This window comes from Penaeus chinensis, chromosome 34 (genome assembly GCF_019202785.1).
Source record: "Penaeus chinensis breed Huanghai No. 1 chromosome 34, ASM1920278v2, whole genome shotgun sequence".
NCBI lineage: Eukaryota > Metazoa > Arthropoda > Malacostraca > Decapoda > Penaeidae > Penaeus > Penaeus chinensis.
Genome location: NC_061852.1, coordinates 30,308,218 through 30,325,717, shown reverse-complemented (window position 1 = coordinate 30,325,717; position 17,500 = coordinate 30,308,218). Strand labels below are relative to the sequence as shown.

The window sequence follows — 17,500 nt, the reverse complement described above, 5'->3', positions numbered from 1 at the left end:
CTTGAACAATCACTGTCCTGGAAGCCATCAGGTAGCTTAATTGCATCTTCACAGAGGTTCCCAAATAAACACGATATTGTGTTTTTTGAGAAAAATGGTCTCCGACATGGGGAATTTTCTCTGCCATTCAAGCCATCGAAAGTGCTCGTAAAGGAAGTCATGTGGAACCAAGATTCCACTGTGTTGTTAGTCTGGCTAGAGAGTCTTGAAGACAATGCAGTAACATCCAGCATTATCCAGCTTTGGACAACAGGAAATTACCACTGGTATTTGAAACAAGAGCTCAGATATAATGAGAGAATTTGTCACATTTGTTGGGATAATGAGGCTCCTCTCATACTATACCTCCTAACTGCTACTCACTATTATTACTACAGCTGGACTTTTCACACCGATATATCTCAAGGACAAGGTGTCTCGGATCTGGCCCAAGTTGGAGTGATTGATGGAACCAAATTGAAAATAACCCCATTTAGGCAAGCTGTAGTACCACCACCGATGTCTGCATATATGATCACTTTCCAGGACTGTATCCAGACAGTGATGTTTGCCCCATCAGTTATCAGGAAATGTGAGGCATCGCCAGACAGCTCCCTGTGTGTTGAGGATTCAGGTTTCCTTGAAGCTTTTGACCCTCCAGGTTGTAACAGTAACAACTTGTGTGTTGTTCATGGGTCAGGCATCCTCACTTTTCTGACGCAGGCTCATGCCAGTGATGAAAACTTAGATGATCAAGGTTGTGGGGTACAAGTTACTGGAGCAGGAGGTAATGGGTTTACTATCAAAGTAAAAGTTCACAGAGTATTTGCTCAGCATCAGATAGAATGGGAAACTGAGCCAAAGCCCAAAGAGTCCATTTTGCTCTATAATTGGCTATGGGTATCCAAAAATACTATGATAGCTTTTTATAAAGAAGAGAACAGTTTTATGGCTGTAATTGATTTACAGTCACTAGGGTCTGAAGCAGGCAGAACAATTGTGAGGACGGTTTTACCTCTAGAGGACACAGTTCTAAGTGCTGCCTCTGCTCCAGATGGATCCATGTTGGTCTTACAGTTAACTTCTGGAGCTCTTGTAAAAGCTGATCTAGGGTTACAGAAAATAGAACCATATGAGGTAGATGGATGTGAAGTGCAGTTTCCAACTGTGTGTCAGAAACTAGCAGTATCTCCAGTTGACGAAGGAACAGACATTGCTGTTTTGGGTTTGACTCGTAGAAATCGTCTCTATTGGGGAGACAAGCAACTTCTTCCTAACTGTACTTCTTTCCATATTCATAATAGTCATTTGCTTGTAACTACTTCTAATCACTTACTTCTTACAATTCCTTTGATGCAAAAAGCTTTTGAAAAACTGCTGGAGGGGAAGATTGAGGATTCCTGGGCAGTGAGCACACGTAAAGTGGAAAGAGGCTCCCAGTTAGTCACAGCAGTGCCCCTAGATATGAGAGTTGTCCTTCAGATGCCACGTGGTAACCTTGAAGTTATAAGTCCAAGACCTCTAGCAGTCCATCTAATAAAACGCCTCTTAAATGAACACAATTACCATCAGGCAATTGACATAATGCGGAAACAACGTGTTGATCTGAATCTTTTATATGATCACAATCCTGAGGATTTCTTCAAGCACACTATTCACTTTGTGCAAAATATTGACAATGCTCACTGGCTGGATTTGTTCATAGCAAACTTAGGTGAAGTTGATGTGACAAATACTATGTACTCCTTTAATTATAGCGAGCAACGGACCAAGAGGCCATATCCTCAGAGCAACAAGATTGATGCAGTATGTACAGCAATAAGGGAAGCAATGATGAAAGTAAACCAGGAAAAGTTCCTTCTGCCAATTCTAACTTCATATGTCAAAATGACCAAGAGTCAGATGGACATTGCTCTTAGGAGGGTCCAAGAATTGAAGGACACAAAGGATAACAAGTATATAGTTTCTGCTGAAGAAGGCCTCAAACATTTATTGTACATAGCTGATGTTAATGAACTTTTTGATGTTGCCCTTGGGACATATGACTTTGATTTAGTTATGATGGTGGCAGAAAAATCACAGAAGGACCCCAAGGAATATCTACCATTTTTAAATGAACTTAGGAAATTAGAAGAAGATTATATGAAGTTCAAGATAAATGTACATCTCCGAAGGTTCAGAAAAGCTCTTGAGTGTATAAGTCATGGCAGAGATCACATGGAAGAATGTATGAACCTCATTGTATCTGAAAATCTGTATAGGGATGCTTTGCAGATATTTGCAAATAATCATGATATGCACCAGGCAGTATGTGAAAATTATGCTAGCTATCTGATGTCAAGACAGCATCATAATGAAGCAGGTATGATGTATATGCGTGCACAAAGGATGGAAGATGCCATGAATGCTTATAAGTTGTCAGGAAACTGGAAGATGGTATTGGTTGTGGGAGCAAAGTTGAAGCTCAACAAGGAGAAAATGACTGATTTATGCTATGCATTAGTTGAGAACCTGAAAGATAAAAGACTATATGCTGATGCTGCTTGGATATATGAGGATTATTTGAAAAATGAGGAGGAAGCTGTAGATCTCCTGGTGAAGGCAAGTCAGTGGGAAGATGCACTAAGAGTAGCCTATAGATATGGACGCGCAGATCTTGTAGATACCCATATCAAACCTGGATGCATAGAACAGGGTGAAACTTGTTTGCAAGAACTTGATAGACTTTGGGACACCTTCACTCACTACTGCTCTCGTCTTGAGATTGCAAGAGAAGTGAAAGAAAAACAGCACCTTGATATCTTAGAAGGAAGGGGAGAAACAAACCTTGATAGTGACCTATACTCAGATACAAGCACAGTAACAGGCATCTCATACACTCACAGCCACACAGTTGGATCTCGTACTGGTTCGTCTGCGTCAGGGAAGACCTTTCGTTCTAGTAAGAACAGAAAGAAACTGGAGCGCAAGAAATATAGCACCAAGGAAGGTAGTGCTTATGAAGACCTTGGGCTTGTTGTGGCTTTGCATGAAACCATAACTACAGCAGACCAAATGACTACCTCAGTAACTGCTCTGGCGACAATTCTCGTTACATTTGGCATGGATCTTAAGGCCGCAGAGTTGCAAACCAAATTCTCTGCTTTGCTGGATCTCATTGACAAAAACAAGAAAAAAATTTGGCCTCCAGATGTGCAGGCTGATGAAGATGAACCACTGTTCGGCCCTCACCTTACAACTAATGGAGCAGTGAACTTGTTTGAGAGAAATGACCCAAGGCACATTCCATTTGCAACACAAAGAATGAAAGAGCTTGAGCCGTGTCATCGCCATCCTCCACCCGTAACGAGGCCTAAGAATTGGGCTTTGCATCTGTTGAAGCAGAAGTGATCAGAACCATTTTGCTTCATTAAGACCGATAAAGGGGGACAAAAAACTTTTTGTATTCCTTTTATATTTGATTATCAAAGAGATAACATTTTCCTTCACATCTGAATCAGATTTTGTGTATATTTTGTGTCAGAATAAAAAATCGTGTTCTCTAAGATAAGGCAAGTTTAAGAAGAGGCACAAGTAAAGAATAACTTTTGTTGTAAATCAATGCAAATATATGAGAAGATTATTTCTAAGAATTATTTTTGTGTATAATTTCAGTGAACCTTGAACAATTGAGATGACCATTATAAATCTAGAAATGAAAGTAAACAGCAAAAAATATGAAAAACAATCCCTCTCTCTCTCCTCCAAATTACTACTTTACAGCCTCGTCCACCTCTCCATAATACTACCTCCCTCAACACTACTCCCTCTTCTGCACATCCCCGTCCTTCTACCACCCCATCTCTACAAATATCTTACTCTATTTAGCCCAGCCAAATGGGGTATAGTTCCTTACTCTGGCAACACTCTTCTCTTCCAGCAATGTCTCATTCCAAAGCCAACCCGATAGTTCTCGTCTCGTCACAGTTACATTTTAAAACCAAGCTATAGCATTATCAACTCTAACTGATCTCTCTGGCAACCCCATTCCTGCAGAACATCATCCAACCCTCAATACTTGTACTGGAACTGTCTCTATCTACCTAGCAAATTGCCCTATTTATAACAAAAAATGGTCAGACTGCGGAGGAGACTTACTCACCTGTCTCACGGACTATGAAGCAGATATCAGTACAGTGCGGCTCCATTCCTCCCAGAGGTCATCGTAAGAACCCAACTAACATTACCAAAATTACTTTCTGTAGACATGACCTTCCCTTTAATTTTACATCTGTGGAGAATCCCTCCCTGTCCGACCATACCAACCTCCTCCTCGTCAGTGCCAAAATTGTTGGCATGTAGGACATCCTGCCAAACACTGCCGTTCCACAGCCAGATGCCCGCTATGTGCCCAACCTGGCCATACTCGATCAGACTGCTCTGCACAGTCACGCACATGTGCAAACTGTGGCGGCTCCCATAATGTATTTTATAGGGGCTGCCCCACCTACAAATTTGAGTCTGAGATAGCAACTCTCAGATTCAGACTTGGTCTCACTCTACGTGAAGCCAGACAGGAAGCACGTCGACAAGATTTCTCTCATACTTCAGTAATGTTGCTTGCTTTGCCCCTCCCCCCTACCTCCCAAGTTCCTACACCCACCCCTAAACCTATCCCTCCTCCATCTTACTTCCCCTCTTCTACCTCCTACCTTTCCCAGTCAAATTCTTTTGCCATCCTAAATCCAGACACGCCAATCTCTACTGTAGCCCCAACAACTTCCCCTCTCCCTCCTCGCACTGCCTGCAGCAGACAGACTAAATGTTACACCCCTTCTTGTACCACACACTCACCTCCACCTACCTTTGCCTCTACTCCTCAAACACCAGTCTCCTCTTCCCTCCTCATAAGAAAACCTTTATCACAAAACTATCTACTCAAGTTCCAAACTGACATCGGAACCCCTCATCCACCCTCATATTCAACAACTCTCGCTCCCTCCACACTTAAAGTGACTGCCGATATCCACCCTCCTGCTCATAATTCCCACTACACCCCTTCCTCCTACTCCCTCTCAACACAACCCACTCTCCCTAGCTCCAACTCCCTCCCTCCATCCCCCCTATCCCTTTCACTCCCTCCTGGATACACACGTGAGTCCCGTATGTCACAAGTATGCCCTTCCCCAGGTCCTCCACCTCCTGATACCCCTCCTGACACTACACCCCCTCTCATTCCTTGTCTTACCCCCTAGCTCCTTCCCCTTCAAATTCTCCCTAAACACACTAACTGTTATCTTTCGTAGATCAACTTAGCAATAGCTCTCCTACATTGGAATATTAGCAGTTTCCGTTCTCACAGACCTGACCTTCGTCATATCCTTTCTTCTTATAACCCATCTATTATCTGTCTCCAAGAGACTTTTCTTACACGTCTTCCTATTCCAGTTCCCACACCCTCTTTATGCATCGTCTATACTTATCCATCAGAAAACACCTGATGTCATACCTCCTTTTCAACTACTGTCCCTTGCACAGTTACATCTTTTTTTGTCGCTGGACCATAGTTATTTAAGTCTACTTCTCCCCTTCCCACCCCATTGACTTTGTTGCCTTTGAAACTCAAATTTCCCAACTCCAGCCACCTTTCCTCGTAGTTGGTGATTTCAACTGCCGCCACACTTTTTGGGGTAATTCTATTACTACCTCCCGTGGCCGATCCCTAGAACGCTTCTTCTCCACAACTGACCTTAGTACTCATAATTCAGATCGCCCTACACACTCTGACATGCTCACGCAATCTTTTTCATGCCTTGACTCTCTCTATGCTCCCCGTCTCTCTATTTAGATTTCCATTGGTCAGTTCTAGATCACTCCCTATAGTGACCACTTTCCAGTCCTCCTTTCTCCTACTTCATATGTACCACTTCCTAATCCCACACGCTGGTGGTTTGGTAGAGCCAACTGGCATACTTACACTTCACTGTCTACTATTCCTTCCCCTCCATTCCCCTTCTCGTCCAGTTCAGAAATGATACATGTTTCACAGTTACAGTCCTGAGAGCTACCTATACAGTCATTCCTCGAACCTCAAGACCTTAGACCTCCAAATGTGTTCCATGGTGGAATTCTGATTACACCAAAGCGCTTCGCTTAGAACAGGAACGCACCCCCATTACCTTCACCCTATCCTCCACTGAGTACTATAATGCTCAATTTTCTTCCTCTGAACTCAGTGCTGCCATACAGTCGTGCTGCATCACCCATGAAGGCCCTACGATATTCACTCCCGTGTGCTCCGACACCTTCCATCTTCCTCTCTAATCTATTAAATATTTTCAACAACATATGGACGACAGGAAACTTTCCTTCTCATTGGCGAGAAGCTCTTATCCTCCCCTTCTTGAAACCCAATAAATCAGGTCACCGTCCCATCGCTCTAAGTAGCTGCTTGTGTAAACTACTAAAGCGAATGGTTAACTTCTGCTCAGTGTGGTATCTTCAATCTCACAATCGTCTCTCTCCTTCCCAGTTTGGTGTCCGCCATGCCCGAAGTACAGCTGACCCCTTTGCTCATTTCGAGACATGTTACACCTGCATTTGCACGCCAAGTCTCATTATTAGCCACGTACTTTGACCTAGAAAAAGCATATGTTACCACATGGCGGTACCATATTCTCTTGCAATTATCCTCCCTAAGCATACGTTGAAACATGGGTGTCTTTATAAAGTCTTTCCTCTCCAAACGAACTTTCCAGGTCAAAATTGCCTCTTCCACATCCTCGTCCTCTCCTCAGTTCGAAGACGAGACGGGACGCAAGGCAGTATGCTCAACACCACTTAATCCTTCTTGCTGCTAGTGATATTGTATCAGCTCTATCACCAGGGGCCCGGTCATCACTATATGTTGATGATTCAACCATCTATGCCTCTGGCACATCCATACCAAATCTCCGCCAATTCCTTAAGTCTGCAATATCATCAGTATCCTCCTGGGCCACTAACCTCCAAATTTCTCTCCATCCTTTTATCTCGCACACATGTAGGTCCCTAGCTTCCACTCTCCTTATATGGCGCTCCACTCGAATACTGTTCTTCTGGCAAATTCCTTGGTGTTATTTTTGACTCCAAATGGTCCTGGCAAGACCATATCTTTTACAATAAAGAAAAAGCTCGCCGCCGTCTACGAATGTTACAGACTCTTTCCCATATATCCTGGGGCTCAGATCGCAAAACTCTCCTTCATCTTCATGTTACCTTGATCCTCTCCACTCTCGATTATGGATGCCATATCTACTCTTCTGCTTCAACCTCCCTTCTTACTCATTTTGATGCAATCCACCACTGTGGTCTTCGCTTAACCCTTGGTGTCTTCCGTTCCTCTCCAGTTGAAAGCCTGTACACTGAATCAGGGATGCCGTCTCTCTCTCGATGTCGTACTCTTCTCTCTCTCCGATGCTATGCTCGATTCCACCAGCTTTCCCACACCAAACTAAATATCCCACGATCCCTACTTCCTACCTTTGCCTCTTCTCCACATTTACCTATTCTTTTCTCCATTCGCATGGATACCCTCCTCTCTCATTCCCCTTTTTCCCCATCTCTGACCTCATCCGTTTTCTGTCCATTCCGTTCCTCCATAGATTATACCTTACCCCCGTATTTGCTCCTCTGTTTTCCCTGACCCACCAGAATCAGAAATCCCCCCTTCTGTCCTTCTCACCCTGTCTCCATTCATTCCTCCAGTATTCATGCTTACCTGATGGCTCCAAATCCACCTCCGGTGCTGGTTTCGCAGGAACCTTCCCAATCGTACTTTCAAATACACCCTCCCTCCTGAATCCAGTGTCCTAACTTCAGAACTTTATGCACTCCTTTTTGCTTTAAAACACATATACTCACTTCTTGCTCTTTCACCATTTTTCCTGACTCCTGTAACTCTTGGTTCTCATAAAGTCTATGCACTCGACCAATCTCCTTGTCTGTAAGATCCAGAACTGGTTGTTCTACCTGTCCACACACCATAAAATAATCAGATTTTACTGGGTGCTCAGCCATGTTGGAATCCCCGGCAGATACTCTAGCACGCTCTGCCGCCATGTCCACATTACAACCGCGTTTCTCGCGTATTCCAGCCACGGATTATTACCCCCACTTGTCAGTTCCATTTCATCAGAACACACGTTGGGAGACGTCTCTCGCCCGCTTACGTATCGGCCACATCTGTCTACACACTCCTATCTGATGTTACGTTCTGATTCACCCCTATGTTCCCTATGCAATGTCCCTCTTTCAGTTACACACATTCTATTGTCCTGCCCATGCTTTGATGCAGCCCGTACCTCTGCTCTCCCCCACCGGTCCTCCCTTCTCCAATCTCCCAAGCTATCAGACATCTTAACAGAATCCCACACTTTCTTTCTGCTTTAATGACCTGTTCTCCTTCCTCAGGCGCATGAATATCCTTCACTTGATCTAATCTGCCTTACCTGATTCTACCTTAATCCATTCACTCATCAACTCCTTTGCCCATCTTTAACCTTTCCAATATTACTCTAGATTGTTGATGTATGGCAACTAACTACAAACTCAGCCACCTTTCACTACCCTTTACTCTACCTTCCTATATTGCTACGTGACCTTAGATATCTAGCACATTTATTTTTTTGCGTTTAATCATTAACCACCATCTCTCTCTCTCATTAATGACCATCGGCAGATATTCTGCCAAAGTAAAAGTGTATAAGCTGCTACGAATCAGCTCTGAAAGCAGTTTGACTCTGTCTACTGCTCTATATCTTTACACGCAAGTTTTTTAATGTCGGCGAATAATACACAAAACAATAAAGGTTTTTGTTATAAAAATGTATATAATTATAATACTGGCAATACTATAAACATAATATAACAGTCCACGTTTGTACTGTAAGCAACTGTGGCAAAGTCTTACTTCTAATGACTCCAACCAAAATGAGTCTACCTTATACAGGGAGCATTATTTTATCTACTCAATTTTTTCTGCCGCGTCAACATCTAAGGTCATTAGTGGCGTATACAAAACATAGCGATAGGGTGGGGTTTGGGGTCAAAGCCCCCAGGTAAAGTTTTTTGGTAGCAGAATCAGCAATTCCCCGAAGTACACGTCACTCTCGTCGACCCCCAGTGCCATGGTGGACAGAAGGATGCCAAGAAGCAGTGAGAGCAAGGAAAACTACACTTAAACAACTAAAACGACGTCCAAGTGATATGACTTATAATAAAATGCGAGCAAAATCGAGACGGTTGCTGAAAGAGGCCAGATGAACATCGTGGATGCAATACGTATCATCCATCAATGCATTCACGTCACTATCATTAGTCTGGAACAAGATTCATAGGAATGCTGGGAAATGCATGCCAAGATCATTACCCATCCTGAAGATTGACGACTCGCTCGTATATAATAAGGATAATGTTGCCAGTCTCAAGACGGAACATTTGAAACCCATTTGGTGAAATTGCCATATAATGCACCATTCTCTAGGAAGGAAATGGTAAATGCCCTTAGACTTTGTCACAAGACTGCCCCGGGTAATGATAATTTATCATATCAAATGATATTACACCTATCAGATGGTTGGTAGAATTCCCGCCAAAACTCTTTTAACAGAATATCTCAGGAAGGGAAAATGCCAATTTCATGGAAAGAAGCAATGATAAGACCTGGAGAAGACCCAACCAAACCAGAAAACTGCAGACCTATCTCTGACAAGCTGTAAATTATTGGAGAAGTTGGTGAATTTTCCCTCGCTACGGTATTTAGAAAGCGAGCAAGTACTCTCGCAATTTCAGTTTGACTTTCAAAAGATGCCCTTGTTAGATTGGAAATAGCCATATGGAATGCCTTCAAGCCAAAACACAACCTCAACATGAAAGCATGGCATAATTATGAAGTTACATGAAGAGGAGCCCTCCCCATCTTCTTCAAGAATTTCTTAAGTAATATAATACGGACAGGAGACCGTCTCTCAAACCAAGAACGTCAGAAGGAAGGAGTCCCATAAAAGCGTCCTAAGTGTAACGCTCTTTGCAATTGCCATAAATTACTGTACCGAGAGATGTCTCATGCAGTGGATGACTTTCCATTGCATTCTCCCGAGGTAGCATACTGGATGCACAAACGTGCCTACAGACTGCAATAAACCAGGTATCACAGTGGACAATCTCATGGTTTACTTTCTCCTTGCATTTTCATAAATGAACCAGCATTTTCCATCCTCACCTTTTCTTAGCACCGAACTTGATCACATTTGTCAACCAAGTAAAATTCTTAAGAGTGACATTTGATCCGAGGATAACATGGCTACCACACATTAAGCAGCTATTATACGTGTGCTCTCTCACCGGGTGCGGGCCATGCAACACTTCTTAGACTTTATCGAGCACTGATAAGAAGGAAGCTTCGCAATGGATGTGGAGTGTTCTCCAGCTACTCAGCTCTATCCCTAGTGAAGCACTGAGAATATGTACAGGTGCGTTTCGTTCATAGCCAGGATAAGCCTTATACGCAGATAGGAACCACCCTTAGACTTTCACCGTAGCTACATGAATCTAATCTATCATAATAAACCTCAGAGAAACCTTGAATTTCCTACAAAAAAGCAGTGTTTGATTCTAGGGCAGACACACAGTCTTTTGGTGAGAGAATGAGAAATCTTATAACGCACCTCAACTTAAATCTAAGTAGGGTCGTACCAGTTGGCAACCCTCAAATCCCTCCATAGAACAATGAGGTAAAGGTGGATTTTATGGCAATAGAAAAGAAAAGAAATACTGACCTTAAAAATAATGCAGAAGTTTCTAGAACACTTCTATAAATATAGAACCTCAACAAAAATATACAAAGATGCCTCGAAATCCGAAATTGGAGTAGGATATGCCGCCATTAGTAAACGAGGAGAAAGTATGGGAAGTCTCCCTCCAACAACATCGATATTTACTGCAGAATTATATGCCATCCTATTTACAGTCAGAATGATAAGAAACAATGAAAATCGCCAGTTTGTGGATACACTCTGACTCTCGCAGCTCATTACAAGCTGTTGAAAGTTTAAACTCTTCCCACCCATTAATAAGATAAATCAAGAACTGGCTAATACTGGTGTGATCACGGAAAATGGTAATTCTGTGCTGGAAACTAACTAGCAGATAAAAAGGCCAAAGCTGCTGCTTCCCTTCCCACTGATTTTGATTTCCCTCTCCCACACTCAGACCTGAAGTCCCAGATCAAAGAAACAGTAACACAGAAGTGGAAAACCAATGGAAAAATACATCCTCTAATAAGCTGGGAACTATTAAAGAAGATCTTGGTTTCTGGATCGCAAGTTCCAACGTGGACAGAAAAGCAGTGCTAACAAGAACGAGAATAGGGCCCTCAAGAACAACACACAGAAGGCTAATGTCCGCTTCCCCCCCGTGCTATGTGCCAAAGGTGCCAGGAACCAATGAACGTGGCCAGCATTATAGAAAGCTGTGACATCTATGGCGATATGCAAATATCTATGAATAGATATTCACACAGACCATTCACTTTAAGAAATATTTTTAGAGGTTATGATTCTGTTCATAATCTTTTAAAGTTCCTAATAGAAAGTAATATATTTTATGAAATATAAATAGTATTTTTAAAGCTTCAAGTTTTAATAATTTTAGATACAATGATATAATTGAATACGCCACTAATGACCTTAGATGTTGACGCGGTAAAAAAATCAATAACTGATAAATAATTACTTATCAAAGCACTTATCAAATCAGTTTCAGGTTTTGATCTCTCGTCTCGTATTTTGACGTACTTATAATAACTTGACCAAAGCCAGTGCCTATTATGTAGATCACATATTGAAAAAGAAATATGAGTATATTACATTTGCTGAGTGTACATGCATGTATGCAAACATACATAACAAAATTAAATAAATATGTGTACATAGATGTCACCACTGTAGTGCTTGTGTATATACAGTATGTATACATGCGCACACACACATACATGTGCACGCGGGTGTATATGTTCGTATGTGTGTGTGTGTGTGTGTGTGTGTGTGTGTGTGTGTGTGTGTGTGTGTGTGTGTGTGTGTGTGTGTGTGTGTGTGTGTGTGTGCGTGTGTGCGTGTGTGTGCGTGTGTGTGCGTGTGTGTGCGTGTGTGTGCGTGCGTGCGGGCGGCTTGTCTCCAATCCTGCCCTCTGTCCCGCCGGGCCTTCTTCAGCCGCCGAGAGGCAGCTGCGGCGTCGTGGGGACCTGGAGCTCGAAAGTCTGCGGGCCGGCGGCTCGCTCTCGACGCTCGTACTCGGGGCAGAAGTCCTTCGTCGCCACCAGAAGGCTCGCCAGTCCCTGAGGACATGTGTGAGGCATTAGCAGGGGCTCCGTATATGCCAGGGATGTTTCTCGCGCCTCTCCTCTGTACCCTTCCCTCTCCTTCTCCCTCCGCCTCCTCTCCCTTTCCCTTCCCTCTCCCTCTCCCTTTCCCTCTCTCCCTCTCCCATTCTTCTCCTTTTCCCTTTCCCTCTCTCTCTCTCTCTCTCTCTCTCTCTCTCTCTCTCTCTCCTCTCTCTCTCTCTCTCTCTCTCTCCTCTCCTCTTCTCTCTCTCTCTCTCTCTCTCTGTCTCTCTCTCCCTCTCTCTCCCATTCCTCTCCCTTTCCCTTTCCCTCTCCCTCTCCCTCTCCCTCTTTCTCCCTCTCCCTCTCCTTCTCCCTCTTTCTCCCTCTCCCTCTCCATCTTCTTCTTTCTCCCTCTCCCTCTCCCTCTCCCTCTTTCCCCCTCTCCCGCTCCATCTCCCTCTTTCTCCCTCTCCCTCTCCATCTCCCTCTTTCTCCCTCTCCCTCTCCCTCTCCATCTCCTTCTTTCTCCCTCTCCCTCTCCCTCTCCACCCCCTCATCTCCCATGTCCACTGCCATCCCCTCCCCTTCTTCCTCCCTCCCCCATATGCCCCCCAGCCACCCAACCTCTGCGGCCCCCCCGCCCACGCGAGCTCACCTTGTTCCAGTTCTTGACGACCGCGTAGACGACCCCGGCGGCGACGATGACGAAGGGGTAGAGGGCCACCATGATGCCAAAGACCTCCCAGGGATCGTCGTTTCCGACTCGATCATACCAGGAGTAGATGAGACACACCTGCGGAGGGCGGGTCGGTGAGGCTCTTGCGAAGGGACTGTTCGGCGGTTTCTAAAGTGTGGTTTCTAAAGGAGGGTCACAGCGTGCTTTCTAAAGAATTCCAATCGGCGTTTCTAAATGAATTTAGAGTGTGGTTTCTAAAGCATTCTACAGCGTGGTTTCCAAAAATTTCTAAAGTATGGTTTCTAAAGGTATATAATTTGAGGTCTGAAAAATATAATGGTCCGTAAGGGGTTCCTAATTAGCGGTTTCTAAGGGTATCTAAACTATTTTCTAAAGAATCATAAATAATGTTTTCTAAGGTTTCTAAACAACAGTTCTGAAACACACACACACACAAACATATATATGTATATATGTATATGTGTATATATGTAAGTATGTATGCATGGATATGGCGCACATACCAGCATGAAGAGCGGCGTGACGACCAAGTACATGAGCCTGAAGTACCAGTAGAAGGGCGCGCACACAGACACCTTCATGCGGTTTCTTATGAGGTCCATGAGGTTGTTTAATCCTGGAAGGGAAGGAGGCCATGAGGCGATGACGAGTATAAATTGCGAATAAAATCTGAAGTGACAACTGTTTTCCTTCACATATCATGCAGATGTAAATGTGTGTGTGTGTGTGTGTGTGTGTGTGTGTGTGTGTGTGTGTGTGTGTGTGTGTGTGTGTGTGTGTGTGTGTGTGTGTGTGTGAATAACCGTGAGCACTGACAGGTGTGCGGGCGCCCTGGCCTGCCCCTCCGCCCGCGCCTTCAACCACGCCGTACCGTAGACGTAGCTGGCGACGATGACCTCCAACAAGCCGAGGAACAGGAAGGAGTGGGCAGTGATGTTCTTGTCGAGGAACTGGAAGAATTTAATGCCGCCGCGCATGCACAAGGGGATCCCCAGCAGGAAGAGCGCCGAGCACGTACCCACCACCACGGGCACGTGCCAGTGCCGCAGCACGTGGAATTGGTCGAAGAGGGCGGTGGTGATGGTCTCCACCGTCTCTCTCTCTCTCTCTCTCTCTCTCTCTCTCTCTCTCTCTCTCCTCTCTCTCTCTCTCTCTCTCTCTCTCTCTCTCTCTCTCTCTCTCTCTCTCTCTCTCTCTCTCTCTCTCTCTCTCTCTCTCTCTCTCTCTCTCTCTCTCTCTCTCTCCTCTCTCTCTCTCTCTCTCTCTCTCTCTCTCTCTCTCTCTCTCTCTCTCTCTCTCTCTCTCTCTCTCTCTCTCTCTCTCCTCTCTCTCTCTCTCTCTCTCTCTCTCTCTCTCCTCTCTCTCTCTCTCTCTCTCTCTCTCTCTCTCCTCTCTCTCTCTCTCTCTCTCTCTCTCTCTCCTCTCTCTCTCTCTCTCTCTCTCTCTCTCCTCTCTCTCTCTCTCTCTCTCTCTCTCTCTCTCTCCTCTCTCTCTCTCTCTCTCTCTCTCTCTCTCTCTCTCTCTCTCCTCTCTCTCTCTCTCTCTCTCTCTCTCTCTCTCTCTCTCCTCTCTCTCTCTCTCTCTCTCCTCTCTCTCTCTCTCTCTCCTCTCTCTCTCTCTCTCTCTCTCCTCTCTCTCTCTCTCTCTCCTCTCTCTCTCTCTCTCTCTCTCTCTCTCTCTCTCTCTCTCTCTCTCTCTCTCTCTCTCTCTCTCTCTCTCTCTCTCTCTCTCTCTCTCTCCTCTCTCTCTCTCTCTCTCTCTCTCTCTCTCTCTCTCTCTCTCTCTCTCTCTCCTCTCTCTCTCTCTCTCTCTCTCTCTCTCTCTCTCTCTCTCTCTCTCTCTCTCTCTCTCTCTCTCTCTCTCCTCTCTCTCTCTCTCTCTCTCTCTCTCTCTCTCTCTCTCTCTCTCTCTCTCTCTCTCTCTCTCTCTCTCTCTCTCTCTCTCTCTCTCTCTCTCTCTCTCTCTCTCTCTCTCTCTCTCTCTCTCTCTCTCTCTCTCTCTCTCTCTCTCTCTCTCTCCTCTCTCTCTCTCTCTCTCTCTCTCTCTCCTCTCTCTCTCTCTCTCTCTCTCTCTCTCTCTCTCTCTCTCTCTCTCTCTCTCTCTCTCTCTCTCTCTCTCTCTCTCTCTCTCTCCTCTCTCTCTCTCTCTCTCTCTCTCTCTCTCTCTCTCTCTCTCTCTCCTCTCTCTCTCTCTCTCTCTCTCTCTCTCTCTCTCTCTCTCTCTCTCTCTCTCTCTCTCTCTCTCTCTCTCTCTCTCTCTCTCTCTCTCTCTCTCTCTCTCTCTCTCTCTCTCTCTCTCCTCTCTCTCTCTCTCTCTCTCTCTCTCTCTCTCTCCTCTCTCTCTCTCTCTCTCTCTCTCTCTCTCTCTCTCTCTCTCTCTCTCTCCTCTCTCTCTCTCTCTCTCTCTCTCTCTCTCTCTCTCTCTCTCTCTCTCTCTCTCTCTCTCTCTCCTCTCTCTCTCTCTCTCTCTCCTCTCTCTCTCTCTCCTCTCTCTCTCTCTCCTCTCTCTCTCTCTCTCTCTCCTCTCTCTCTCTCTCTCTCTCTCTCTCTCTCTCTCCTCTCTCTCTCTCTCTCTCTCTCTCTCTCTCTCTCTCTCTCTCTCTCTCTCTCCTCTCTCTCTCTCTCTCTCTCTCCTCTCTCTCTCTCTCTCTCTCTCTCTCTCTCTCTCTCTCTCTCTCTCTCTCTCTCTCTCTCTCTCTCTCTCTCTCTCTCTCTCTCTCTCTCTCTCTCTCTCTCTCTCTCTCTCTCTCTCTCCTCTCTCTCTCTCTCTCTCTCTCTCTCTCTCTCTCTCCTCTCTCTCTCTCTCTCTCTCTCTCTCTCTCTCTCTCTCTCTCTCTCTCTCTCTCTCTCTCTCTCCTCTCTCTCTCTCTCTCTCTCTCTCTCCTCTCTCTCTCTCTCTCTCTCTCTCTCTCCTCTCTCTCTCTCTCTCTCTCTCTCTCTCCTCTCTCTCTCTCTCTCTCTCTCCTCTCTCTCTCTCTCTCTCTCTCTCTCTCTCTCTCTCTCTCTCTCTCTCTCTCTCTCTCTCTCTCTCTCTCTCTCTCTCTCTCTCTCTCTCTCTCTCTCTCTCTCTCTCTCTCTCTCTCTCTCTCTCTCTCTCTCTCTCTCTCTCTCTCTCTCTCTCTCCTCTCTCTCTCTCTCTCTCTCCTCTCTCTCTCTCTCTCTCTCTCTCTCTCTCTCTCTCTCTCTCCTCTCTCTCTCTCTCCTCTCTCTCTCTCTCTCTCTCTCTCCTCTCTCTCTCTCTCTCTCTCTCTCTCTCTCTCTCTCTCTCTCTCCTCTCTCTCTCTCTCTCTCTCTCTCTCTCTCTCTCTCTCCTCTCTCTCTCTCTCTCTCTCTCTCTCTCTCTCTCTCTCTCTCTCTCTCTCTCTCTCTCTCTCTCTCTCTCTCTCTCTCTCTCTCTCTCTCTCTCTCTCTCTCTCTCTCTCTCTCTCTCTCTCTCTCTCTCTCTCTCTCTCTCTCTCTCTCTCTCTCTCTCTCTCTCTCTCTCTCTCTCTCTCTCTCTCTCTCTCTCCTCTCTCTCTCTCTCTCTCTCTCTCTCTCTCTCTCTCCTCTCTCTCTCTCTCTCCTCTCTCTCTCTCTCTCTCTCCTCTCTCTCTCTCTCTCTCTCTCTCTCTCCTCTCTCTCTCTCTCTCTCTCTCCTCTCTCTCTCTCTCTCTCTCTCTCTCTCTGTCTCTCTCTCCCGCCCGCGCCTTCAACCACGCCGTACCGTAGACGTAGCTGGCGACGATGACCTCCAACAAGCCGAGGAACAGGAAGGAGTGGGCAGTGATGTTCTTGTCGAGGAACTGGAAGAATTTAATGCCGCCGCGCATGCACAAGGGGATCCCCAGCAGGAAGAGCGCCGAGCACGTACCCACCACCACGGGCACGTGCCAGTGCCGCAGCACGTGGAATTGGTCGAAGAGGGCGGTGGTGATGGTCTCCACCATGACGAACTGGAGGGGAGGGGAGAGGGAGAGGCGTCAGGATACGGCGGCCCGCGGCCGGGAAGCGGAGTGCCTGGCGGGCTGATGCTCCACGGCTTGCATTAGGATTTGTTCATATATTTATGCGTACATTCATATACATATATACATACATACATATATACACATATTTATTTATTTATTTATTTATTTATTTATAGAGACGTACACACAGCCACACCCACACCCACACACACACACACACACACCTGGCTGTTGAATCCGAAGGAGAAGATCATGCAGAACACGATGGTAGGCCACGGGATTGTGTTGATCTTGGAGAGCAGCGCCGGGAACACGACGAACAACAGCTGCGTGAGCTCCTGCTCCTCCGTGGGGAGGTCTTCCCCGATGGAGGCCAGCGAGCTGAACATCACGAGGGTGCACAGGATCGAGGTGGCCGTGTCCAACAGCACGAGGAGGACGGCGTCCCTGCAGGAGAGAAGGCGACGGCAGGAGAAGGGAAGATTAGTAACAGAACATCTAGACGGTTTCATCGGACGACGGAGACTCTTAAGTAAAT

General features: G+C 45.6%; 2 protein-coding genes across 6 annotated transcripts in view; one reads left to right on the top strand and one right to left on the bottom strand.

The window, feature by feature from the left end:
* LOC125043576 (putative elongator complex protein 1) overlaps positions 1 to 3,614 on the top strand; it is a 9,502-nt gene extending 5,888 nt beyond the window's left edge. The window contains exon 4 of the mRNA XM_047639785.1: positions 1 to 3,614. This exon is cut by the window's left edge and continues 417 nt beyond it. Within this exon, the coding sequence (XP_047495741.1) occupies positions 1 to 3,369 (3,369 nt within the window). The 3' untranslated portion in view covers positions 3,370 to 3,614.
* Positions 3,615 to 12,034: 8,420 nt separating this feature from the next.
* Positions 12,035 to 17,500, bottom strand: part of LOC125043754 (sodium- and chloride-dependent neutral and basic amino acid transporter B(0+)-like) — an 11,543-nt gene continuing 6,077 nt past the window's right edge. For 3 of the 5 annotated variants that reach the window (XM_047640019.1, XM_047640021.1, XM_047640022.1), the window contains exons 8-12: positions 17,187 to 17,409; positions 16,719 to 16,947; positions 13,520 to 13,632; positions 12,975 to 13,112; positions 12,035 to 12,331 (exon numbers count right to left, since the gene is read on the bottom strand). In XM_047640019.1, coding sequence (XP_047495975.1) covers positions 12,203 to 12,331; positions 12,975 to 13,112; positions 13,520 to 13,632; positions 16,719 to 16,947; positions 17,187 to 17,409 — 832 coding nt within the window. In that variant the 3' untranslated portion in view covers positions 12,035 to 12,202. Of the gene's footprint in view, positions 12,332 to 12,974; positions 13,113 to 13,519; positions 13,633 to 13,832; positions 14,042 to 16,718; positions 16,948 to 17,186; positions 17,410 to 17,500 lie in introns of all 5 variants that reach the window. The other 2 variants (XM_047640020.1, XR_007116434.1) reach the window with 2 other exon arrangements.